The sequence below is a fragment of the Labrus bergylta genome, chromosome 19, assembly GCF_963930695.1.
Source record: "Labrus bergylta chromosome 19, fLabBer1.1, whole genome shotgun sequence".
NCBI lineage: Eukaryota > Metazoa > Chordata > Actinopteri > Labriformes > Labridae > Labrus > Labrus bergylta.
In genome coordinates, this window is record NC_089213.1 from 10,031,299 (window position 1) to 10,058,022 (window position 26,724).

A 26,724-nucleotide genomic window follows, 5' to 3' on the forward strand; every position below is an offset into this window, starting at 1 on the left:
GGGATGCTCACAGTGTTTCAACAACCAGCTACATCGTGATCTTTTGGCTGATTTCTGTTCTTTATTCAGTTTTGTCCCAGACAAAATGAGGTCACACGACTGACTACAGACAATACAAGCACAAACAACAGTTTGGCCATAAATGTATAAAGGGACATTGGGTGCTTCACTTACCCATGATTGATATGGGCACCCTCAAACCCCCTTAAAGCAAAAAGTGAGCACTTTAACCTCACAGTCATTGTTGAATTTCACATCCTTTGTGCTGGAATACAAAGTCAAAACATTAAAAAATGTGCCACTTCTATACTCACAGACTTCACTTTGCCTGGAGTGTTGATACTCAATTTCCCAACAAGTGACAAAGTAAATGTCACTGAGCAGAATTTCACTGATGTGTCACACACAAATCCTATCAAATTAATATTTAAAAGAAGAGTGTCTGACTCTTTGATCCAGTAGATGTCGCCCCTGAAGCACCAGGATGAAACCAAAACAAACTGCTGTTTGGGGACACCTCCGCTATTCTGAAGCCTCCGCTCTCCTACAGCGACACACCTCCAATTCCCCTCTCCACTCGCGATCGCAATGTAGGAGTTATCAATTAGAATGCAGCATGGTTAAACACCATTAAGCAGCGGACATATTGTCCTTTGCTCGAGCTGCACTGCCTGTGGCCTGCATTGTTGTGTTAGCAGGCTGATGTTAGCATGCTTTGGTTAACTGAAAGCTACATATTGTACATAAATTACACAGAATGACTGTGATCTTAATGCACTTACTTGAAATCCAAATCAGCAGTAAATAGACTATTTTATTCTTCTTTTCTCTGGTCTTCACTAAAACAGCTTTATAAGGCCATCCCGTCCATGTCAACATGATATAAACATGGTTTAGACAACAATACAGCTGTAGGGACTCACGCTTCTCACTCATTGTAGACAGTCCAGGTATGACTCAATGACTCAGAGAGACATTTACAGTATAGGATAGACTTGATTTCTTAAGTGTGAGTCTGGAGCCTGCTAACACAACAATGCAGGCAATTGCAGCTCAAGCAACTTGCACTTAAAGGTGCTTAATTATGGTGTGTTCTAATTGGCCCGCCCCCCCCCAACAGCCCCCCGCCCCCCGCCCCCCCCCCCCCCCCCCCCCCGAAGGCCGAGTTAAAACAAAAAAATAAAATAAATAAATACATTTTAAGATTTATTTTTGGGCTTTTTGTGCCTTTATTGTAGGGATAGGATAGTGTATAGAGTCGGAAATCAGGGAAAGAAGTAATTTAAGGATACCTTTCCGATAGAAAAGGACACTTCCTTCAAGTGTTTGTGTTGCTGTGTCGCCGTGTCCCCCCCCCCCCCCCCCCCCCAACGCTTTAAACCTAGGGGAAACACTGAAGTAACCTGCGTGTATAACGTTTATGTTTTGTCAAGTCCTTCCTGTTTGGTATGATCCATGTTTTCAAAGTAAAAATTGGAAACGAGAAGAGAATTCATAAATTCATTTCATGCTTCAATTACTACTAAAATAATAACAGGTTGCACACGTTGAAGTGTTGTAAATAATTCTGACAGGAGAGCTGCTGCAAAATCTACTATTAAGGTCACGTCTGTAAGTACATCACTTCAGCAGCTTTTGAGTTGGAGAAATGCTTTTATTCTCCCGTGTTGGACGAGTACCATGGCAGACGCATGAAGCAAGTAGAATATAAATGATAAATGTCACCTCTAGGGTGCTCCACCCGGTCTACAGGTAGACCTTCAGCTTTGACTTTGGTCGATGAGGTGCCTCATTGACTCCTCAGATGTCTTATTGCCTCCAGCACCAAGCTGCAGCTCTTACAGCTTCTCCTCCTGTGTTTAATATTCGCTTCATTATTTTTAGCCTTCCTCAAGGCTCAGAATGAAGATCCACAGTCGTCTTTCAACCACATTTTATAAAACCTGGAGATGCAATATCTGTTTCAAAATGAGCTGCTGGCATTAAAGCAAAAAACCTTTTTGATTATCACTTCGTTTATATTAAAATATTTCCCATCATTGCTCTGCTTAAACCTTTACATGAGTTTCAAAAACAAGATATTTTTCTGTTGACCTGCTCTCAAAGTCTCAGAATAAACGAGCCTGGTGATGCCTGTCATTGTAATTCTAGCCTCAGGCTGAACGTTTGTGGCATTGTAAAATCATGATACTCAACATGTGCATGTATAATGAGGTATGATGAAGTTGTTTCCAACACCCACACTCTTTCTGAATCTCGTATATTTCATATATTTAGCTCCAGTATTTGCAGTACTTTGTAAAAACAGATACCAAAGGCTCTCTTACACTTAATGTGTCCGCTGTGATGGTTTGCTTTTGACAGGTGATGAAATATTCCTGTTTGCTTTGATGACACTGACTGAGATGTGACCAGAAATACAAAACGATGCATTGTTTAAATGGCAAGGGAGAATGTGTGTTTTATGTGCCTAAGTCCAGTAAAAGACTCTCAAAATCAACTAGTCCATAAGTTCTACTTTCAATATTCTATAATTCCTCAATTGTCAAATGACATTAAGACATTTCGTCCTATAGTCAGTACATGCAGAGTTGAGGATCTTTCTCGGCCCTTTGCACAATATGCTGACAGTTCTTAATTTGACAAGACATACAGGCTCCACTTTGAAAGTTTTGATTGACCTGGCCATTATTTCAGCGATGATTTTTGTCATCCATCTTTTAAATGGACCTCAGCTTTCACATTTTAAGCACTTTAAATAAAATCCAATTGAGATTTGACGGCAAACACCCCAAAGTCATTGAAAGTGGTGCTAAACTCTCAACAGGACTCTCTGCCATGGGGGGAAAAAAAGCTCTCAACATATGACAACTAACGAGATTCATAAAGCATTAATCAACTGCCTGCAAAGCATGAGGGAGTGCATTTAAAACTCTGCCAGTTTTCAAACATCTGTAGTTGATTAATGCCTGAAGAATTGTCCCTTAAACTTTCACAATAACGGTGCTATTTTTAACATATCAACACACAGGCCTGGGATCTATCAAGTTATTCTTTTTCGATAAATGTACATTTCTATTGACTTTAAATGACTAAATCGTTCTTTCTCCTCCATAAACTTGAACAGGTCGGCCCACACAGCCCAGCCGATGGTCAAAGAGGAGCTGTCCAGCACTGTGTCCGTCCAGCTGTTCAACGGAGAGACCCAGCAGCTGACCATCACCCTGGAGAACATTGGATCCGAGGACATCGAGACTCTAGAGCTCACCTCTAAGATTGTCACCACCAAAGGTAAAAAACCTCGATCAACATGGCTTAATCTTATGGAAATATTCATGAGACACGAAAAAATAAAGCTGTAGGCAACGACAGGTTAATCAGCGAATCTATGGATTTCTGTAGTAAATAGCCTTTTAATAAGCCGGGTCATGTCAAGTGAGCAAGACCCCTTTGCTCTGGGTCAGGGTCCTGCCAACTCTGCCCGTGTCAGGACAGAGAATGAGGTTCTTTGATGTTATATTCTTGTATTTTTTTAATGTTAGTCTATGGCGGCCTTTTTCTTTTGATTATGTATTCTTTCAAATATTTTCAATACACAAATATTTCCCACATCAGGGCTACAGGTTTACAGTAACATTCTTTTCTTTTTTTAGATTTATTTTGGGGGCTTTTTGTGCCTTTAATGTAGAGATAGGAGAGTGGATAGAGTCGAAAACCAGGGAGAGAGAGTGGGGAATAACATGTGGGAGCAACTCAACTGGTTGGCTGAGACACATAACTGGGAACCAATATTTGTAGTCTGGTTTGATTGGCTCTGATCCAAGATGTTAACGTCTTAATAAACAGGAAGTTGTATCAGTACTAAGGTTGTTTAAATAATACAATCTCAGATCTTTTAATGATCCGTGTACCAAATTGCAAAAAAACCTATAGCTCATCAGTCATAATTTTAACCAATGGTCGCCAGTAACAACGTAAATTTGCTTGAGTATCTGTTCTTGAGTATTTTTTTGGGGGAAACTTACCAATTTTTCTCCAAAGCATTTGAAAGACAAATATCGTACTTTTTATTCAGCTAAAGTTTTATAAATGTTCTTGTTACTCGCTACTTTTGCTCTGAAGTCAGCTGATGAATTTAATTTAATTTTTCTAAAATCAGATGCAGACAATAAACTGAGTGCTCATGTAGTTCTGCAAGTGGTTTGTCTAAGTGTTGTTGCCATACCTGGACGAAACTCCACTGACAGAGAATGCCGATTTTCGACCTGAGCACCCTTGACCATATCTTAAGCCCATGTTTCAAATCTGAAGGTTTTGTCACTGACTGACATTTACCTGGTCGTCAGGTATTTTTGGTTCTTTCTATTATTTTCCTATTATAGTATTTTAGAGCTGCAAATCATGACATCTGTAGCATGCAATGTAAATCATGTTTTCTATAACGTAGCAGAATGTACACCCATGTATTCTTTGCTGCACTCATGCATTGTGAAAATACAACGTTTTTAGATTTTTTCCAAGAGTGGTTTGAATACTTCAGTATTTTTTAAAAGCAGGTATTCCAGTACTTTAACTCAAGTCATAATTTGACTGCGCAACTTTCACTTGTACTGGAGTCATATCTAAGCAGGAGTATTTATACTTTGACCCAAGTCAGGAAGTTGACTACTTAGTCCCTCACTGAGCCCAACGCTGCCACTAACAAGAGATAAAGAAGGGTGGTTTCCAAGTCAATTTGACATCCCATAAAGACATAAAAGTTACTTTGTCTGTCTTTCAAACAGAGAGAGAGCAGAGGATCTGAATTGCACAAATAAGCCATTGTATTTGACAGTTTGCAGGAGTTTGCTTACAGTTTTTGGTAATTAAAATAACAATGCATTACCCAATTTTGGCAGCCTAAGACTTTCATTTTTTATCCATGGTATCAAAACAGGTAATGATACCCTATCATTTTTACTTATTGTATTGAAGTTTAAAATTCTGGTATTGTGGCAACCATGATCAGTACATTCTAGTAAAGAAGAAAATATGAGAATTTGATGGATTAACAAGGTGTAGAAGGTGTGAAACAATTCATGTAGGTCAAACATGCAGAGTCAAACAATAATGCAGATCGGTGTGCATGTGTTATTTATCAATGCTGTTTTATTCAGGACAGCTCGTAATGCACTTCACCATCCACTGAGTTTCTCTTCCAGCCTTTTGCAGTCTCTCTGTCTGCTGTACCACAGAGGTCACTACCCATTGTCTCTGGCTCTACATCTTTCATGCCCCTGTGGCTTTTCCGTCTGTATTCCATCTCTTTGTTCAACACCTGCACAGGTCTTCAGATCTCAGCAGCACTCCTCACTCTGACTGTCTGTCTCTGTGTGTCCCTTTGTTTTTTTTTTTGTCTTTGTCTAACTGTGAGAAAAAAGCAGCCACATTATAAAAGTAGTCAGCTAAATTTTAGAACTTTAGCCCTCCTGTTATTCCTCCACAGTGCTACCTGGGATCAGTAGTTCAACTAAGAGATAACACAAAAAAAGAGAACTTCCAGAGAACTACAATACTACAATAATGATAATATTTAATGTCATGAAATATTATTGTAGGGCTTGGTCTGTGTACCACCTCACCCTTACTTTGGTCCTTCAACATTTATGACTACTTGCATTAGCCCTGTTTCCACCAATCGGTTCAGTTTGGTTCCGTACGGCACGGCACACATTTTTTGGCGTTTCCACTATCAAAAGTTGGAAATGGTCCCAAAATAACTGATAACCAGAAAGGACCAAACTGAGAAAAAAATCCTTTATATCCTGTGGTTTAACCACTGGTAATGCATTACTGCAAATTAAGAATAACCCAAGGAAAAATAGCTTTTTGTAACCAAGTCTTATACATGTACTCTCAGCAGGAGCTTACTCTCAGAACGACGAGTGAAGGAGAAGATGCTGGAAGCCGGTTATTGGAATTGATCTGACATTTCCAAAATGGCCCAAGGGTTCCATGTTTAATTGAGGACAGGCTACACTAACACATTCTCAGTCAAAGGGTTAACGCTCAAAGATCTTTTCTCACCATGCAGCTTCTCTCTTGCCGTACACAGTCATACATCGTTCTTGCTTTTATCACAGTTCTTTTCATAAGTATGTCAGAAACTCTCTATATTGTGCGCAGATAGATTAAAAAGAGACCAGATTGATATAATTGCCCAACATTGAGGTGAGAAAAATGTAGTGCTCTTTTATTACACTTATGCAAACTTGCATGTTGTCTCCTGCAGGGATGTGGAAATTGGTTCAGCCAATTAGGGATGGTGCAAAATGTCAGTAAAATGTTTTGACTAAGCTGTAATGCTGCCGCTAACGGAGGCTTCGCTTTGGTTAATGGGCCTGAGCTCCCTGCTTTACTGCCCGGATGTAACCCTACACAATGGGCAGATGGCATTCACAAAGGGCAGTTCTGGTAAACTGGCACCACTCAACCTAGAACAATGTGGAACTACATTCAGCAGAGGCATGTGGGCGTTAACCTGCAGGGAGGCTAGAAGGCTGGTGTTGCCAGTACTTCTAATTGTAGCCACACTCAGCAAACCAATTTGACATAATTTAGCCGAGGGGGTAATGCACATCCAAGTAGCAGAAGCCTTTTAAATAGCCTTCAATTTAATTATTTGAGAATCTGATGAACTGTTTCAAACAACAATGAATTAGGCTACACGCAATACACTCTTGGACAATTTATAACCGTACTGTTTTGTTAGTGTTTTCTTACCTTTAGACTGGTGCACTAGTCTTAATTTACGTTTCCATTTCATTGAAAACAGAACTAGTCACTCTGAACATCCTAACCACCAATCCCCTTCACCTGAAGTGTTATATATACAGATGTAGAGATAATATAAAAGAACACAGTTATGTGTTGTCTTAGAATTTCTTTATAGAAGCCCAAGAGAGCCCTCGCTTCTAGCTGGATAAGAATTTGCCTGTCAGTGGTAACTAGTAATAAAACAGTCTGTGTTCTGGAAACTTCCATTCAGTAACTGTTCACCTCTTAGAGTCTCCTGCTTCCTGCTTGCTTTGAAGTCTCCACCTCAGAAGTTGTCTTTGAGATGGACCTGTTGTTCTGGTTGTTTTAAATGGTTTATGCGGCTAATATAGATTAGCCTTTCAAATTATTTTATTTTGATAGTCCTTCTCAAGGGCTGAGTTATAATAGCATAAAAGAACTTCAACCATTTCTATCTGCAGAATAGAACCAGGCCATTTCTTTACTATCAGTTTAAAAAAAGATCTTGTACAGGTAGCTTTATAAAAACAATTGTTCATAGGCGACCAGAGTTGATTGAGGCTCCTGGACCAACCACCTTCTTTTCTGATCTACAGTACTGCCTCAGTTTCCAGGCAAACAATTAACACATAGACTCAATCAAAACAAGATGTAGAGATCTGTAGAGTATGTGGAGATATTATTGGTGCACAACTAATTGTTAATATGTGAATAGATCCACAGATGCATACCCAGATCTTCAAATATGGAAACCAGTTTGAAAATGTGGAAGTATAAATGTTTTTTTGCCAAGAGCTGAAATCCCATAAATGACCAGTTACAACTGAGGTAGGTCGCTGTGTTATTCTTCATGATATTTGCTACAATTCTTCCGTGCAAGAGCCACAAACCTGTGTGGCAATCCACAAATGTGTGTGGCAAATGTCTGTTTGCCTTAAGATCAGTCTCACAGGCTGACCGTGGCTTGGTTTCTTCCTTCCAGCCTTGGTGGTCAATTGTTGACCTCTTCCTTCATCTTCCTCCATCCAACTTTCCAAGCCCAACATGGCTGTTCATCACGAGTCAGTTTTTTTCCCCCAAGGTTTCGGCCTCTTAAAAGGAGGTTTTTCCCTTGCCAGTGTAACTTTGTGAAATGTTACTTAGTGCTCATGATTGACAGATGTTGGGTCTTTGGAGATAATATAACAACAAGTAAGGTCTTTCACCTGCTCTTTTGTAACGTCTTTTGAGATTTCATTTGTTTTGAATTGGCGCTATACAACTTGAGATTGATTGATTGAATTCAGAAGTAATTTCAATCAAACCAGTACCCCACGAGGCTTATTTACTAAATTGTTTATCCAAGCTTTTAAGAAAGATGTTCATGACACGAGGGAGAAAAGCTGTTAAAAAGCGGCACCTCCAGCCTTGTGCGCACCGCTTCATGCCAGAATGCTTTACACAATGAAAGGGGGGGTTGTCTCTCGTGCACCAAATTGCTTTTAGTGGGAAAACTATTTGATTTCAAAAACAATAAATGCAGTAAATACTCTTTTCAGTTACTTAGCAACATTCAAACAGTGAAAAAACATGTAAATATGGGAGAATTGCAACCAACTCCGCTTTAAAATTCAGGTAAAATGTAATCGACACTCACAGCTATAAAAAAGAAGACATTTTAATTTGAATAATATTTTCTTAAAGCTGAAGGGCTTATATATTGGAGGCCAAAGGTTTTAACAGTCAGATTCCTAAAAATGTAATTACATTTTAATGTTCAGTGGTAGCAGATGAAAACTTGTCAAAAGAGAAACCACCAACAAAGCTTCTCTTCTGGCATTTTGTTGAAACTTCTTCTTCTGAATCATCAGGTTTTCAAGTTTCTTCTCTTTGTTTTCTGCCTTTAAGTCCTATTTTAAGTCCTTCCAAGCTGTCCGCTCCTCTTCTTTAAATCTGTATTTTTGTGAAGTCTCAGGGAATAACATGTCTTTCCTCAGTTTCTTCTTCCTCAGCTCTGATTCTCCTTGTTTTCTTGTTCTTCTCCTGTCATTCTGTTTTCAGAGCATGGATTCTCTGCAGGGCAACAGAGTGACCAGGAGCACTTGTTTTATAAGCAGAAAAAAAACAAAAAGATATAATCTTTATATTCCTATATAGCCCCTCTAGCACATAACACGACTATATGTAGTCTCCACAGTAAGAGACAAAGATTAGTAAGTACAAAGATGGTCGACAGTTTCTATTCATTCATTTTCTCTTTGTTTTTTAAGTAGGTGACATAAAACCTTTAAAGAGAAAAAGTAGTGCAATGAAATTACATAAATATTTCACATTTACAATTTTCATTACCACATGTATATTAATTGCGGATATGCTTGATAGTCAACTAAACGATTTAATGTTAACACCCTCGTTAGTCGACACAACAATAATGTGACTGATTTAAAAGAATAATAATAATAATTCACACCCAGATGTAAACCAGCACAGTGGATGGATGGCATCTTGTAATGCAGTTGATAGTTGTGTTGTATTGTAGGCTATGTCAGGTCAAACTGGCATATACGCACTAAACAGTAGCCATGCATAACCAGAACAGGCATGTGGACGGTAACATGCAAGGGGGAACGAAGGCTGGGGTTGCTAACAAAGCTAAACTAAACAAACTAATTTGACATTGTTTACCTGCCAAGGCTGTGATCCAGTTTTTAGTAATGGTTTTCTAGTCTTCTGACTGCTCAAAATGCTTTTACACTGCATGTCACACCTACTCACACACTTTAGTATCATCCATCAGAAGTAATTAATCCCATTCATACACCGCCATCGAAGCACAGGAGCAATTCGAGGTTAAGTGTCTTGCCCAAGGACACATCGGACATGTTGCCCTGCTGGGGATCCCTCAACCTTCTGGTTGAGAGACCACGACTCTACCAACTGAGCCACAGCTGTCCAATAAATAAGTCGTGCTCAATTTTGAGCGTTAGTGTTTTCTTACCTTTTAGACTAGTAGACTAGTCTGAATTTTAATACATTCTTTTGATATCAAATGATTAAAGCTCTCTTGAAAACTAAAGCTTTGAACTCCCTGGGCCAGAGTAATATGAAGACTAAACTTTGAAGCATCACACAAGGATTTCCTCAAAAGAACTTAGCAGCAGTATCTGGAAGCAGTGATCATGTTGTTATGAGAATCCTGGCTATCTCTACTTTTGCAGTCAGTATAGTTGTGTTTATTTTAGATTACATAAACTTGCCTATGCCTCTGATACAGAGGCATGTCAAATACAGTTTGTTAAAGTGTACATGTAGCTTTATTGTTACTATTTAACACATGTGCAAATAAGAGCAGATACTAGAACTCAGCTTCTTAAAGTCAAAACAATAGATCATCTTACTTTGCATTAACATATTTTAGATCACAGCTTCACTGGTTGTGTTGTTTGTCTTTTGTTTTTATGTTATTGTACTTTTTCGTCCCCCCCTGCTCCATTATCTCTGCTGGAAGAAATAAACCTGTAAAACAGTAATTATCAGGGTCCCAAGTTGTCACAACTTGTTCTCTGAGTTCTTTTGTAATATTATTTAAATGAGTTTGATCAACAGCTAAACAGGTAAACAGTCGAAAATGTACGACCCCAAGGGCATAACAACAATGCTTAATGTGTGTTTGTTTTGTACACTCCGATGTTTAAGCTTTATTCAAGCACATACTGCTCCCTAAGCAATACGTTATTTCATCTTATTATATCACACTGACCGCAACATATAACGGTCAGAACGAGTGATATTTCCACCCTGATCTCTCCCATCGAGTCGTTAAGGGTTTAAAACCTTGATTTTGGCATATTGACTGAGAAGCAAGTTGTTATTTGGGAGGCAAGGTCGAACATATTTAGACAAGATGTTTAAGTAGAAAATGTATGAAGGGTATGCAAACATTAAAGGCAGGGTTGGTAATTTTCTCCAGATACACTTTTTAAGATTTTGGTTGAAATTGTCTTTAGTTCCTGACAGAAATGATTAACTCATGTTCTCTGAAAAAGGAACAAAGAAAATCTGTCATCTGTAGCAGTTGTAAGCCTGTAAAAACTTTGACCAATGTCTGCCACGAGGTACCAATCTGATGAACCAATCAGGCCTACCTCTCTCCGAGCTGATGTCCACTTCTGGACCAATGGCACTTGTGCAAGTGAGGGGCGTGGTTTTTGAGAGAACACAGAGTGGAAGGGGTGGGTGTAGACGGAGCAATGAGGGAATGCTACTTTCAAAATCATGCTACTTTTCAAAAATAACCAAACCTGCCTTTAAGCAATGAAAATCAGACAACAACAAAAATGTAACAGGGAAAACTACCAGTCGATTCCTTGAATTGTCTTTCAAACAGAACACCAAACAAGGCTGTGACAGTGACTTGTGAGGTCGCCACACAGTCTACATTATCATTTAGTTGACTCCAAAAACCACACATAAACTCTCCCGCTTGCTGTCATTGGCTGGGGGTAATACACCAGCTCCCTGCCCAGAAACATCCAGAGTCAACGAAAACAACACAAAACATGAAAATCCAGGCAGAGGACAGGGTTTCTATCGACAAACCAGCACCACACATTTATGGAGGCCCATGAGTGATGTTTGAGCGGAATAACTTTTGCATAGCTCTCTATTTGATTTTTTAGGAAAAAGCTACTGACTCTTTCTTTAACATTCACTTCATGTGTTCTTTTGTGCGCCAAAAATACACCGTTCACAGTATGGTACAGACAGATGGTGGCGATCTTACATTTATAATGTTACGTTTTAACTGGGAAAAAAATCCAGCATGTTTTACCTCAGGCTCAAATAATTCTACTCTTATCTAGAGTTAATAAATGCCTTTCATATCTTAATCGTGATTTACAAACGTGAATGTTAACTAAGAAGGGAAGGTGTTTTTTTTTAAGCTAAATATGGCATGTTGTGGCACTGGATTTTCACCATCCATTGTCTGTGTTCTCCATCATCAATCAGGAAGCTTCAACATGAAAACGGTTGCTTGGCACATGACTTAAACGTAGAGCTTAACACTAAGACACGATAAAACATTTGGGCTTCCCACCCTGAACGTGACGTCATGGCAACATGGTCGCCATGAGAATATGGTCTATTGGACCATGATTTAAAAAAAAAAGGAACACCATACTGTATTTAAGCATTTAAAGCTAACAATATAGACCATAAAGCCTTTAGAAAAATGTTTACTGAGTTAATAAATTAAGTGAGAAGTACAGTCGTTCACTTATCTGCTTCCGTTCAGTCGGCTGCGTGTAATTATAGAGCATGTTTACAACCAATTAAGTCGCCCTTCATTTGGTTTTGCGATGGTATGCAGGTTAGTGCAATCCTGCATTACCTTCACTTTTCAGACATTGAAGATATCCACTTCACAGTGTGGACCACAGTCAATATTGCCTCCTTTTAGATACACTGCCATTTCGCTTGATGCGCTTTTGCTCCAGGTTTCATTATAGTCCAGAGAAGAAGAAAAAAACCTGAAAGCAATTAAGTATACCACATCTGATCTGGGCGACCTTTGAAGGCCATTTTAATGTCAGATCAGTTCCTGTCTGGAGTGTACCACCGTTGTTGTTCTGGGTTTCTCTGTGTTACTAAAGTATATCTAGAATAGTGTTAGGTGTTAAAGCTGTTAAAATTGAATCGAGTCATATGAATATCAGCGATGTGCTTGTACCTCAAAGACTATTGATGACTTACCCGTCAACCTGGTCGTAAAGAATGATGTTTCCAATGACAAACAGCCATTATGTCAAACTTCTCAACCCAGAATCGAGTATGACTGTTTTTTGGACTTTATCCAAAGTTTTGCTCCACTTTTATGTGGTTGCTGCAGATTTTTTGGCAACTTTCCAGCCTATATATATTTTTTATATTGACAGCAGACTGGGATAAACCAGGCCTTAACTGACAAGTATCTTTGTTGTGTTCAGAAAATCCTCTCATTTTTGAAGGCTTTTGTAGTTTATATTGCGTAGACATCTTTTGTTTACGGCTGCAGTGGCCTTGGAAGGTAAGGTGAGGAAATAATCCACGTGGCTCAATTTTCAGACCGCTTTTGATCAGTTTTTTTTGGATCTGCCATGTTCATATCCTGATAACAACAGGTTTGTGAGCTCCACTACTTATTTGGGAGTTTCGAAATACTAGATAAAATTAGGATGCATGACTTCTGTCTGCTATAGTATTCCTGTTGGCACTGTCAATTACCTGTCTCGATTTGTCCTTTGAGTATAAAAGGAGAGACCATAAGGAGAAATATATATTTCAAGTTTTTTGAAGGGGTTCAAGAGAGCAGCCAAACAAAGACATTCTTGTTAGAGCAGGAATCTCACTGCTATATCAGAGGCACAGCAGAAAAGAAAAGATGCTACACAACAAACACATTACCTTTCTTTTAAAAGGCTTTTATTATCCCTGCAGACATGAACACATCTTGTCTGGAAACTTCACTCCATGTACAGCCACCAAACAAACATTCACAGGGGAGACGTGCACTGCTATTGTCAGTTAGCAGGCTGGTTGGATATTTAGCTGCTAAGCTAAAGCAGCAAGATTACCAGTATTTAATTGACACATTTTTACGTCTTATCTTAGGGTATATTTTTTTGTGCCTTTAATGGAGAGATAGGACAGTGGATAGAGTTGGAAATCAGAGAGAGGGAGTGGGGAATGACATGCGGGAAAGGAGCGATAGGCCGGACTTGAACCTGGTGCCGCCTTCCCGGAAGACCACAGCCTCCATACATGGGGCGCGTGCACCAACCACCGCCCCAACACGAGTATTCATTGACATGTTTCATCACGCTATACAGCTAATACAATATTTATAGTGCCCACTACAGTACCTCTTCAAAATAATGCCTCTTGATGGAAAAAGAGTTTGTTTTGTCAAGTTTGATAAATGTCTGGTAAACAGTCTACAATGTACTATCTCAAGGGCATGATGACAATGCGTTGTGTGTGTTTGTTTGGAGGGGATTTGAATTACGGAGGAGGAAGAGGAAGGAGAAGCTCTTGTTATCTTGCACTGACTCTTACTTTCTTGTTTAAAGTCATATTAAAGCCTTTAAGTAAATGTTATTGATGTGAAAAGCCTTTTTGGTAGAGCCGTTTTATCCGGGTTTCTTGGATTCAGGTGGAATACAGAGCTGTAAAGCTTTTATGTTTAGAAAGACTGAAGGTATTTTGTTTATTCGGCATCGAAGCAGTTTTTACAGCAGTGTGTCTTATGCTGACCTGTGTGACTCCATTGGAAGTTCCTTTTGATTTAACTAACATGCAATATGTGCAAAGTATTTTTTCCAGTTTGTTCTTGAGGCTGATAATTAGAAATCCTGTAAGTGTACTTTTTTTTTCTGCATCTCAGACATATTATAGCTTATATGTTTCTTCTCTGTAGTACCAAAGGTTTCACAGTCTTCATCATATTGAATAACAAGCTCTTTAAGGTTCTTCCTAGCTCGATTTAGGCCGCCAGAGTAAGACCTCCAGAATATGGGATTCGAGCTTTTTCCTCAGCCATAATAAAAAAACACTAAGTGACTACACATGGCTTAATTTTGCCTGGCAGGTTTAAAAAAATACAACAACTGTATTTTAGAAAATGTTTGCCATTACTGAGATATCACCTAAACAAAAGTGACCTCAAAATTTGATATCGGCTTATCCCTGACTTCCAAGTGGACATAATTGCAATTTTTTTTAAATGAACTCCCAGGATTTCAAGAGATTTCAGTTTCACCTTGTTTGTAACAGTGGTCCGAAACATGTTTTTCCCAGACGCAATAGCTCTATTCAGACTGCCTGTACTTCACCTTCACTACAGTATGGATGTCACTGAGGCGTCATGGGGGAAGAAAGTGATCCCACCTCTGTACCTCCATTAGAGGCAGTAACAGAGGTGTTACAGATGCGTTACATTCTCAGTTTCCTGTTGTTACCTGATGAACTCTTGTATTTATGTATTTAATGTAATTCATGGTGTTTGTTGTTTCTATTGTCTGAGTCTATGTGCCTGTGTTTCTATATGTTTTTTTTTTCATATTGTTTTCACCTGGCTGTGAAACCAATTTCACCTCGGGGGGGAAAATAAGGTTGAAGGTTGGAAGTTGAAGTTGAAGGGGCGAGATTGTTGGAGCCAGTGGGGGAGAGCAGAGTTGTGTATGTGGAGCTCCCCGCTGTTTCTCAATGCGCTGTGCTTCTGCCTACCCACACTGTGAATTCACAGACTGGAACACCAATATTACGCCGTTTTGCAGAATCATGAGTGTAGACAGACGTAAAGACGGTGGAGCTTTGTTACAGCGCTGTTGCAGAATGTCATCCTGAAAAAAGACTCCTGTTTCCTAATGGAGTCTTTTGTAAAAGGTTTCAGGTGTCAGAGACAGACAAAGTCCTCCACACACTTGTTGTTCAGGTGTGAGAAAATGAAACTCCAGTGAAAGATAAGCCTCAGAGGAAGAACAGCCTTCTGGGCTACACAACTCTTTTTTTTTTTTTTTTACCATTTTCTATTAATCTATAATTTAAGAATCTCTAAGAAACCAACTTTAACAATGTAATCAATTAAAAAAAGCAACATAATAACATTCATACTGAGGGTGCCTCTGTCATGAGTGTACTGTAACACGTGATGCAAAGCTTTGTCCACTAAGCAGGAGATGATTGATGCTGCACTGACAGTAGCTGTTTTGTCACCCTGCGGCACCATGTTGACACGTCTTACCATTACTAGTCATCATGTCCCCTGTCTCCTAAGCACGTGAGCCTGAGCATCCTTCATTATACCCTGCTATTGACTAGAGACAGGCAGGCCACAGCTGAGAGGGCCTTTTCTGAAAGCTGGCCACCTTTTCTGTGGGATCTCAATGAATAAAAGATAAAGAGTCACAACAGGAAGACATCTGTGGCAAAAACAAACACATTACTCTTTCCTCCACAGCACACCCACAGCCGTCTTGACATGTGAGAAAGGAGCTTGGGTTTTCAAAACTAAATATTTATTGATGAAACTTTATAGGTAACAAATACACAGTCTTAACACAATCATTTTTTTTTGTATTGCAAAATAAATAATAGTAACTGAGTTGTCTCTTAATAGCAGAAAACAAGCCTTCATCAGACCTTTTGGTATACTCTTAGTGTCTTTCTGTGGATAGAAACATCTATTCTCACCTCAGCTTTCCTCCACAAGACTTATTATATATAATCCTATCAGCTCTTTCATAAGGACAAACACTTTCCACCATGCAATCTATAACACAAGGATAAGAATGGATTGATATTGCTGCAGTGATTTTGCGTCCTATTGACTAATTTCTCACCTGATGTCTGTTTATCTATTTTTGAAACTAACAATTAGTTTAATGATGAGGGTGTATGTTTTGGCCATCATAAAACTCCTCATGATGATGAGCACAAACTCAAATAAGTTTCAAAACCTTATCAACTCCGATTACGACATCTGTTTTGTGGATGCATGAAAAAAACCCCAAGATTATATCTTTGTCTTTGCTGCATCCAATTATAACGGAGTCAGATAATGTGTGAGGAGGGTCAGGCAAAATCATTCAACTGTATTTTTTATAGAACTGCATCTATGCATATTTTGTATTGTGTGAGGGAAAGAGGAATCTTTAACCATTGATGCAATATTCAAAACATTTAATTGGGCATTGGTTTAACTTAATCTCTCCAACCAACTTTGCAGAGATTCTGCAACTAACTTTGAGCATTTGGTGCACCCCATCTCCATCTGGGCGGCTGTGGCTCAGTCGGTTGTCTCTCAACTGGAAGGTTTGGGGTTTCGATCCCCAGCTCCTTTAGCAACATGTCCGATGTATCCATGGGCAAGACACTTAACCCTGATTTGCTCCGGCTGCTTCATCGACGGCACATATATATATATATAATTTGGGATGAGTTACTTCTGCTGGTTACTTTACATAGCAACCTCTGCCATCGGTGTGTGAATGTGTGTGACCTACGGTGTAAAGGTGCTTTGAGTAATCAGGAGACTAGAAAAACACTATACAATCTCAAGTCTATTTACCATTTTACAATCTCCTCTCTCTCTTCCCCAAATTACTTGTCTCTCTTCAGCTGTCCTATCTAATAAAAGCCAAAGCCAAATAAATAAGCTTCAACAGCTACAAAAAACTTAAACCAAATTCACAGTTTAACATGAACAGTTTCTGATGGCAATGTAAAAAGTTACTAAACTGAGTTCCTTTTTGGCTTATTCAGTGGAGATGGTATCCCATAATAAAAAGAAGAATGCTTGCTACACCTCCCTGCCATCATGCACATCATTCTCACTTTCTTTCCCATGTGTTCTGTCTCCTTTCAGCAAGTAAAGACAAAGACCAAAACATCCATCCGTCCATGCATTATCTATACTGTTTATTCTATTCAGAGTCAGAGTTGGCTGGGGCCAATCCCAGCTGTCATTGGGCAAGAGGCAGGGCACACCCTGGACCGGCATCCAGTCAATCACAGGGATGACAAGTAAAGACAAACAAAATTGAAATTTAGAGGCACCAGTTAACCTACTGTGCATGTTTTTGGACTGTGGGAGGAAACAGATTACCTCTAGGGAGCCAACACATGCATGGGGAGAACATGCAAACCCCACACAAAAAGGCTCCTTGTCTTTCCAAACAGGGGTATTCTTGATGAGGGTGAGAGCAGTAACCACTGCACCACCATGCAGCTCGGGCCAAAACATAATATTTAAAAAAAGGAGAACAAGCAAACAGAAAAAGCAACTCTGCAGCCAACAAATATAACAAAGAGGTGACTCTCTGTGGGCATTAAGTTTATCCCAATTCTGTGAGTGTTGGAAGAAGCAATATTAAGGTTACAGTTCAACAAACATCCCTATTTCCCCGTGCTATGTAAGCCAAGGCCCTTGCTCTGTTGCTTGAAACCCCCTCAGTAGTTTTCTGACAGGCAATGAATTACAAAACAAATGCAACTTTTGTCACATTTTCTTGCGGACAGGACCAACTCAGGAATGATCTCTGAATCATTGCAGCACATTCATTCATTTACCACTTAAATCCTTAGCTGAATTGAGCTCCTTAAATGAATGGATTTTGTTGCAATGTAGGGCTCTTATTTCCCTGAAAAGTGAATACATTTTTTTTTTATAATATAACAACAGCCCTCATTTCAGGCCCATAAGGGGATCAGCAACTCTGTAAAGGAATATTTGCAACTCAGAGTAAGGCAGGAATCAGTTGACTGATATCATCAGATAATATAGATTTATTCGTATGGGTCTTAATATCTCTCTTTTAACAATTCCATAAAAAAAATTAAAAAAAATAGACATGGATGGAGTCTCAGTTACGCCATCCACGTTTTGAAGCCAAATGATGGTGGGCGCCATAAGAATGGCGATGCTGATTCTTCCTAACTTTTAAACAATCTAGTTAAAGGCTGTAGAGCTGGTGGAGGAGCCTTTAACCTCCTGGCAAACAGCAGCAACAGGCCTGCTTGTTATTCAGCCAAGGCACGTCCCCAACTATGCAGATAAATGTATAACTCCCTGCCTTAATGTAATCAAAATGGATGAGTGACAAAAAAAGATCACCTTTGTACAGTTTGTTGAAAATAGCTCTATAATTATCTCTATAATTAACACAATCATTCCTCCTCGTTTGATCATTATTGCTAACGCTAATATTAGACCCATCAGTCTGTTATCATTCTTAGTTGTTACTGAAAATACTACACATACTTTTACCATTATAACTGTTATTGCAGCTATGTATCTATCGTATTCATTGTTGTAGTCCTTGATGATCTGTTTGTACCTATCCTTCTTCCTGCGTCTCCCGCTATACAGATGGATGTTCATCATGAGTCTGGTTTTCTTGAGGTGTCTGCCTCTAAAGAATTGTTTTTGTTTGCCACTGTAAGTTTGCCAAATGCTACTTAGTGCTCATGATGGATTAATGTTGGGTCTTTGTAGGTTATACTGTATAACAAATGGTGTCTTAAAATAACATTTGTTGTGAATTGGTGCTATACAAATAAAGATTGATTGATTGATTGATTGAGCTATAGAGACTAAAACTGTTTGTAAAATCTGCTTGTTACCGAGCTTCATTTGTTAACTCTGGATGTCACTGCTCGATGAAACCATAGCTTTGGCTATTAAAATCCAGGAATCAGCCATATTGTTTTTTTCATATATACTGCAAAACCCCTAAATTTTGACTCTTCTATCACTTCCCATACTTGTTGTTCTCCTCATGTCATGGCCTGCTTTGGATTGGTTGGTTGATTATTTTCCCCTCTGAGGGCATTGAAGTGTAGAGGTCAGATATTTACATTTGGTATTTATGCTAATCCATACCTACTGTTGACACTACATTGATTCCCTCATTTGGTTAAAACTCAGAGCTCTTTGTTCCCTAATTACTTTTTGACTTGTAGAGAAATTGGATGATTGGTGGCTTCTAAATCGTTAATGAGTATTTATTTGTTAAAATGTGGCAATTACCAGTTTAACAAAACCTTGTTTAATTCCTATGATTGGTCCTAATTTGTCAGGACTGTTTCCTGTTATTCAAACCTAACAGCTCCATTGCATTACCTGGTCACTTCATTTACAACAAGTAGATAAAGAAAGACGAAACAGTAAGAAAAACCGGGGATTTACAGATAGAGGAGGAATCTCTGAAAGTAGAGGAGTGTTCTGGACAACGATTGAAACCGTGTGTTTCATATTCGCTCTGAAGTAGTGCTGATGTGCTCTCCATATTGTATTTTCAAGATGAGAAATGTCTCTTGTGAATATTTTAAACAAGGCATGAAAGAATTCTTGACAGTCATTTATCATACCATAATATGTAATAGTGGGATGATAAAAATGTAATTCTCAATCTTGGCTGTCTACCTATTCAATCCCAGGGCCTGCCGTTGCATATTCAAGTTGTTTTTTTCTCCACAGTCCCTTTTCTTTTTACACCATTTCCCCATTGCCTCAATCCCCTCTTCTTCTTTTTTTTTTTCTTCAAATTTAATTCACTGCAAGGAGCTCTGAGTTGATGAATATTTAAAGCGGAGCGTTATTTACAAAATCTTTATTTTATGCGCCCTACATTCACAGCCTCTTAGAGGATTTTGAAGGCTTTGGGTATGAATCAAGCAGGGACGTGTAAACTGTTGTTCTAACAGTGAGCTTGCATTTTCCCCTTTCTGCTCCGCCGCTGTGAAAATCAGCCTGCTCGCTGTTCATGCGATCCCTAAGAGCAGAAAACGGCTCACCTGCATAGACGGAACACATGCTTTATTCAGGTGATGTTTCATTCATTTCATGCTCCTGGCTGAAGTGGATGCAGCTGAGTCATTCGGCTCAGGTAAAAGGGTTTGGAGGCATAAATTAGACAGTCAGGTCAAGTGACGAGCAGTGAAAGGACTCGTAGATAGGGAGCCAATCAGCAGCTTTGTTGCCCTGGAAGCTTATTGGTGAAAGAAACTCATGATAATAGAACTGGTTTCCTGCAGCACTTACAATGAGATGTCTGTCTCCTGTTTTTCCATGGCGTATTGCACAGACTATGAATGCAGTTTCCAGCACCTTTCAGGGAATTTTAAATGCTCTTGTGTACAATTTACCTTTGGATGCAATCAAGCACAACAATGACATTTCTATCCTTTGTCCAAAATATATGCTAACACAAACATTAGTCTAGTCCCTTTTTTTTTCCTCCACAGCCGGTGTCATTTAGCTGAATAAAAAAAAAAAAACATATTTATTTTCTGTCTTACTATTTGTTTTTAATTGCCATGTCTTTCTTTCTGTGTGCAGAGAAAGTGTTTGGAGAGTTTCTGAGCTGGGACCTCGACGAGGCTTTGTCTCACCTGCCTCTGAAGCCTGGTCATGCTGTGACGCTCACCATCAACATCAAAGTCAAGCTGGACTTCTCTGGTCAGGAGAGCCTGCTGCAGGATCTCAATGATGGTGAGTGGATATGGAAACAAATCAGAAAGTGCGACCCTTTAGGAGTGAAAAAAAAATGAATGAATGGGCTTGACAGTGGCATGCAGCGCCCATTTGCCAATATAATGTGGTACAATTGGTACCATCTGCATGTCTGTGTAGCTATAGATATAGTCTCTATAAAGGGGCGGAGCTGACTGTCATCTCCAGTGGCTAATACACTTACCATTAATTGATTGAAGACTTCATTTCGAACAAGTACTTTTTTTCCAAGACGAAAAAAAACAAACAAACCAACGTAATAATAGACAAATCGACAAAATTGACAAATCCCTCATACAAACCCACTTCAATGTACTTTAATGCATCATTCATATAGAAGCAAATGTTTGTCCTTCATTTCTCTTGAGATAAATTGTTGTGAAACTGTCACAACAGCCTCTAACCGAGGGCTAGTTATGTCCGTATTGGGTGCAGACATGAGTGTTAATGCCCTGCTGTACATGGAGCTCTCTTCCTCACTGGCATTCTGGCTTCCTTATTCAAGATTCAACACTAATAGGATAGAGGTCTCAAGGTCTCTACACCTCCATTTCTCACCTAGCTTCTGGCTTCCTCATTTCGGCTGTCAGGTTTCCTTCCTTCTAATTCCTATTCCTGTTTTTTTATTTAAAAAAAAAAAAACAGTCTGACCTTCTCCCTTACCTCCAAGCTTATTCATTGTGTTTCTTCCCCGGTCTTTTTCACTGCTAATACTCAAGCCCCCTTTCTTTTCTGTCTCGCTCCCGACCTCTCTGCCTCCTTTTTCAGACAGTTGAACCTCTTCTGTTCAGCCTCTATGTGCTGATAAATATTAATGAGTGATCAATATGGACCTTCTACTGCACCACAGAGAATACTCTTTCTATGTTTTTGTGTGTATATGCGTGTGGATTCAGATGGCTGAGAAAGTAAACACATACAACGCTGCATGTTTATCTCGTCCCCACTGACACTCTCCTCATGAGGTCATTAAAGCGATACTTTTTCGATGTTTTAATTAGCTGAGCAATAATTGGGTCCCTGAATTAAGGAGATAAGGCCCGGTTTGTCTAAACAGCGGCTTAGAATTGAGTTATTATGGTGACATTTAGGGACAACGTTTATGCAAAACACATTTGATTCTATCTCACACTGAAATACATGAATGGTATCATTTAAGTAACGTGTGAGTATGGGGGTGAGCTTTTTGTAGAAAGAGAATTGTGTTGCTTTTTCAGAATGCAGCTCTGTGTGCCGGAAGATTACAAAGTTCTGCCAACGCTGCTAATTAAACTGAATTCTTGACTAATCTAGTCCTACCTGATGCTTTCAAATAATTAATTATTAGTAAATGGTAAATGGACTTGAGCTTGTATAGCGCTTTTCTAGTCTTCTGACTATTCAAAGCGCTTTTACACCACAGGACTCACCTACACATTCACATCCATTCACACACTTACCTTAGACGTCGCTCTGTAAAGTGTCCATCAGAAGTAACTAATCCATTTATATACATTCAAATGCCGCTGACGGAGCAGAGGGAGCAATTCAGGGTTAAGTGCCTTACTCAAGGACACATCGGACATGTGGCCGCAGGAGCTGGGGATCGAACGGCCAACCTTCCAGTTGAGAGATGATCGACTCTACCTACTGAACCACTGCCGCTCCGCAGTATTGACTTTTTTATCAGACATCAAAAAGCTCTAAATGGTTGTATAAATAAACTCGCCATTCTCTCACACATCTCGAGTTGGAGTACAAGTGGCAAAAGGCAAACCTGGTTTCTTACAATAACTAGTATTTTCATCACTGAAGCCAGCCGTCTTCTTTGTAGGGACGATCAAACAACAGATACGCCTCCAGGGTAAGGGGGACAGGAATAAATCAACATTTGAAAAGCACTGAACAAGTTTTACACTGTACAAACACAGCTGATTGTAAGGTTCAGTGTCTGATGTGAACCCTCTGAGACAACTAGCAGTACTGATCACTTGAGCGGCCAAACACATAATTTTGCATAATAATTATATATGACCCTTTGAGGAACTGCGGCTTTTGAAACTTGGATTTATTTTTTTGTAAGGTATATCAACTGTTCAACAGGCTCCGCCAAAGTTCAAGACAGGTGAATCTTGAAGCATCTGCTGAAAAATATAGAAACGTTTGCTCATTTGTTTGAACAATACAATCAGAAATGTTTTTTTCTTTTACAATTTCACGAGTAAATGCAACAGTTTAGAGAGTTCACATATTTGAGACCTCAATAGTAAACAGAAAAAAGACACTGCAGGGATGTATTTTCAGTATGGGTTCAAACTAATTATTAATCGAAGATAGTTAAATAAAACAAATTCTTAAATTTAATTAAACCGATTTCACCATGGAATAGTGATTGACGCAGGTCTGCCTTCAATAATGCTGCTCTGTTGTATTCCCTAAAATGACACTAATGAGTTGTCTTAATACAAAGCAAAGCATAATGCAAAAAGCACAAATCTTAAACCCACAAACAAATGCTGAAGAATGACGCACGTCATTGTTCGCTTTGACAGTTTCTTCACAGCATTCAATACCCTTTAAAAAAAGACATTAATCATTACCTTTTATCAATGCAGACAATATATTTTTATGACAACTCATTGCTTCTGTCACAGCTAAGTGGAGGAATGAAAATGTTGAAGGAAGAATGTGCATTTTCTTTGATCCAGTAGATGTCACCCTTGAGCACCGGCATTAAACCAAAACAAATTGCTGTTTGGCCAAACCCCTGCTGTACTGAAGCCTCCGCTCTCCTCCAGCGGCACACCTCCAACCCCTCTCCACTCGCGATCACACAATGGAGCTATCAATTAGAACGCACCATAATTAAACACTTTTAAGCGCAAGCAGCGGACATACCGTCCTTTGCTCGAGCTGCGGTTGCCTGTGTCCTGCATTGTTGTGTTAGCAGGCTGCACTTTGGTTCGCTCGTAGCTTCATGTTGAACATTAATTGACATGAAATGACCGCTATATAAAGACACGTACATGACATCCAAAAAAGGAGGGAGTATGTTATTCTTCTTTTCTCTAGTCCTTGACTAAAACAGCTTCAAACACAAGGCCGTCCTGTCCATGTCAACATGATGTAAACACAGCTCCGACAACAGTACAGCTGTAGGGACTCACGCTTCTCACTCATTGTAGACAGTCAGGACTCAGAGAGACATTTACAGAGGATTTACTTGATTTCTGCTGTGTTAATGTGTAAAATATTGCACATTCTTCCTTTAAGTTCTAGTTCCTTTTTTTTGCCACTGACTTACAATTGGTGAATTTCTCCACAGCGTCACAATGTCACTGGTAAATGGACGCTTTCATCCAAGGTGGTTTACAACCTATCGCTCAAAGATTCATGAACACAAAAGTGCCAACTGCTTTGAACTACAATGAAAGGCTTTTGGTGTTGCTCAAAGACAGTTTGATACCTGGAGATTAGAAACCACCAATCTTGCTTTTAATGGACGAGTGGCTCACTGTTCACACATTGAAACCTTAAAGTAGGCTGTATAATATGCTAAAACAAACCCTGAAACACACAATACTGGTGTACTGCTGCCCAAGGGTGTGATTTGTAAAGACAGTATGCTTGTGTTTAGAAGTAAAAGAGATGTAGGTGAGATGTTCACCACAGAAGCAACGTTGTCAGGTTTGTATTATAGCATGTGCATTAAGCAGTTACATTTCTTTAAAAAATGAAAAAGGTTATGGTCCTTTACCCTCACTGTGATGTGGCACAGCAAAATGACCTCTTAGACCTTGTTGTCCTTCTATCTCACAGTCATCTATGGTCACTGTTTGTCAGTGGCTATCTTCTTCCTCTTTCCCCCCAGTCAGGTTCTGCTGTCTACATCAATTACACAGACCTTGAATTAGCCCTCTTTCTGTCTGTGCCGCCAGCTTAAAGGATGTATATATGCACAATAGTCACACCTTGGTCCAGTTTTGGAAGTTAACGATAAGAGATGGCTGTTGGTCTCGCAAAACCATCAATTGGCGTTTTTGTTAAACAATGGACAAAGCCAGGCTACAGGATTCCTCTTTGTCTATTTGTATGCTAAGCCATCATACAACAGCATTGCATCCTGAAGTCGAATGGCCACTTGTTGCTGCTATCCTATTTGATAACAACATTCATAACAACAAATATAACTTTAATTAAATATTTTTTAGTTTGGATGATTTGTTCCCATTGTTTCTAACTTTTTTTAATTTAATCTGTTGGCGTTATAAATATTCTTTGTCCTTGGTTGCCCTGGGTAGGTCAACATAATCAGTACTGAATTAAAATAGCATATCAGTAGCTCCCACTCTTACATGGAAAATCTGAAATTGGTTGTGAAGATGTGGATAAATATGAATGTGAATGCGTGGAAATGAATTTTTCCACTTTGCGGAGGTGAAAAGGTCCACATGCACACTCTATTCTGTCCCTCTGTGTCTATTTCACACCTTATTTTTTTCTTCTAGCTCCATAGCCTGCAGATAGATGATAGCTCACAGTCCGAGGAGTGTGTGTCAGATTCTTTCAGATGTGTGCTGCTGGTACATTGTGTTAACATCAGCACTTCTCCATATTAAATCTAACTATAATCTCAGATGTCTGGCAGCCTTCGAATGAATGAAGTTTAGCTTTTACTGTCTGTCAAGCTGTACTGAAGGTGGAAATTAGTCTGTACCTGATTCACTCCTGACATATTGTTGACATTAATGGATTATTAGTGGAATTTTTCTGTAATTATGTGCTATTTATTGTACAGGCTGCACTTATAAGCACACTGTGGAGAAGGTCAATCCATCAGCATCAACTGTGGTGATGCCTGGAGGTGCTGTACTCAATGTCCTTTGTGTTTCAGCTGAGGCAGAAGAGGCAAAACAGACAAGGCCACAGAGAACAGTGAAGAGGGGACATTCAAAACAGAGTCTCATTGATTTGTCCCTGGAAGAGTTTGTCCCTTATTTGTAGTCTGATTCATACCACGACAAATGAACTTGACTTCAGGTCAAGCGGCATCCTCTGGTGTTCAAAAATGAAGCCAGTGTAGAAGTGCAAAAAAACTGCATTCCCTTGAGTGTAAACTTGAGGCTGGCCGCAAAAGCCAAGGAATCCCCATTATGTCCCATATGACCATTTTCACAGCAGAAATAAACATGTTTAAAACCTGGTTCAAAAAAATCTAAATTGGTATTGACAGCGGATTTCTTTATGGTTACACACTGTACAGGCGGTGATTTTTTTTAATAGTCATTCAAGAGTTATTTATAGATATGCATAACCATGTGGTTGGCTGGGTTGACTGATTACTGGGTGCATTTTTACTTTTACCCAGGAGGCTTGGACTGCTTCCAGATTTATCAAAAGTTCTGTTGAGATAACATTTCGGATATGGCGACCGCCATCGTTGGGCTTCATTACGCCTCTTCAGAAACCGATGGTGATGTCACAGAGCCTACACCATATTTTAAATGGCTGTGATATCATCAATCTGGATTAATGGGCCCCAATATACAACAGACTTTATCATGTTCCAATGGTATTCTACCTAATGATAGTGCTTCCCACTACATTAAGTTAGTGTTTGTCTTTAAAGTAGTGGGACGCATAACCCTAACCCATAAGAAACCCTTTAGTTAGGCTCTACCCGAGTCATGACGTGTTCAGTTGAATCTGATTTGGTTATTTACTTACCTATATAATAACCATATTATACCTAAAAGGAACACGGGCCACCCCTCGTGTACGACTATAGCCTCCATATGCGGCGCGACCTAACGGCCAGCCCTCCTGCGCCCCATCAGCGTGTTTCATTAATGCTACATGCTGGCCAGACATTCAACTATATAACGCTCAACTTTTTAGTCTTTAATGTCTCATCACCCTTTTGTTTTTTTGGATCC

At 39.3% G+C, this 26,724-nt stretch overlaps 1 protein-coding gene across 2 annotated transcripts in view; it reads left to right on the forward strand.

Moving 5' to 3' along the window:
* Positions 1 to 26,724, forward strand: part of trappc9 (trafficking protein particle complex subunit 9) — a 211,615-nt gene that overhangs the window by 52,229 nt on the left and 132,662 nt on the right. For both annotated transcript variants that reach the window (XM_065948209.1, XM_065948210.1), the window contains 2 exons: positions 3,128 to 3,291; positions 20,636 to 20,788. In XM_065948209.1, the coding sequence (XP_065804281.1) occupies positions 3,128 to 3,291; positions 20,636 to 20,788 (317 nt within the window). The remainder of the gene's footprint in view (positions 1 to 3,127; positions 3,292 to 20,635; positions 20,789 to 26,724) is intronic.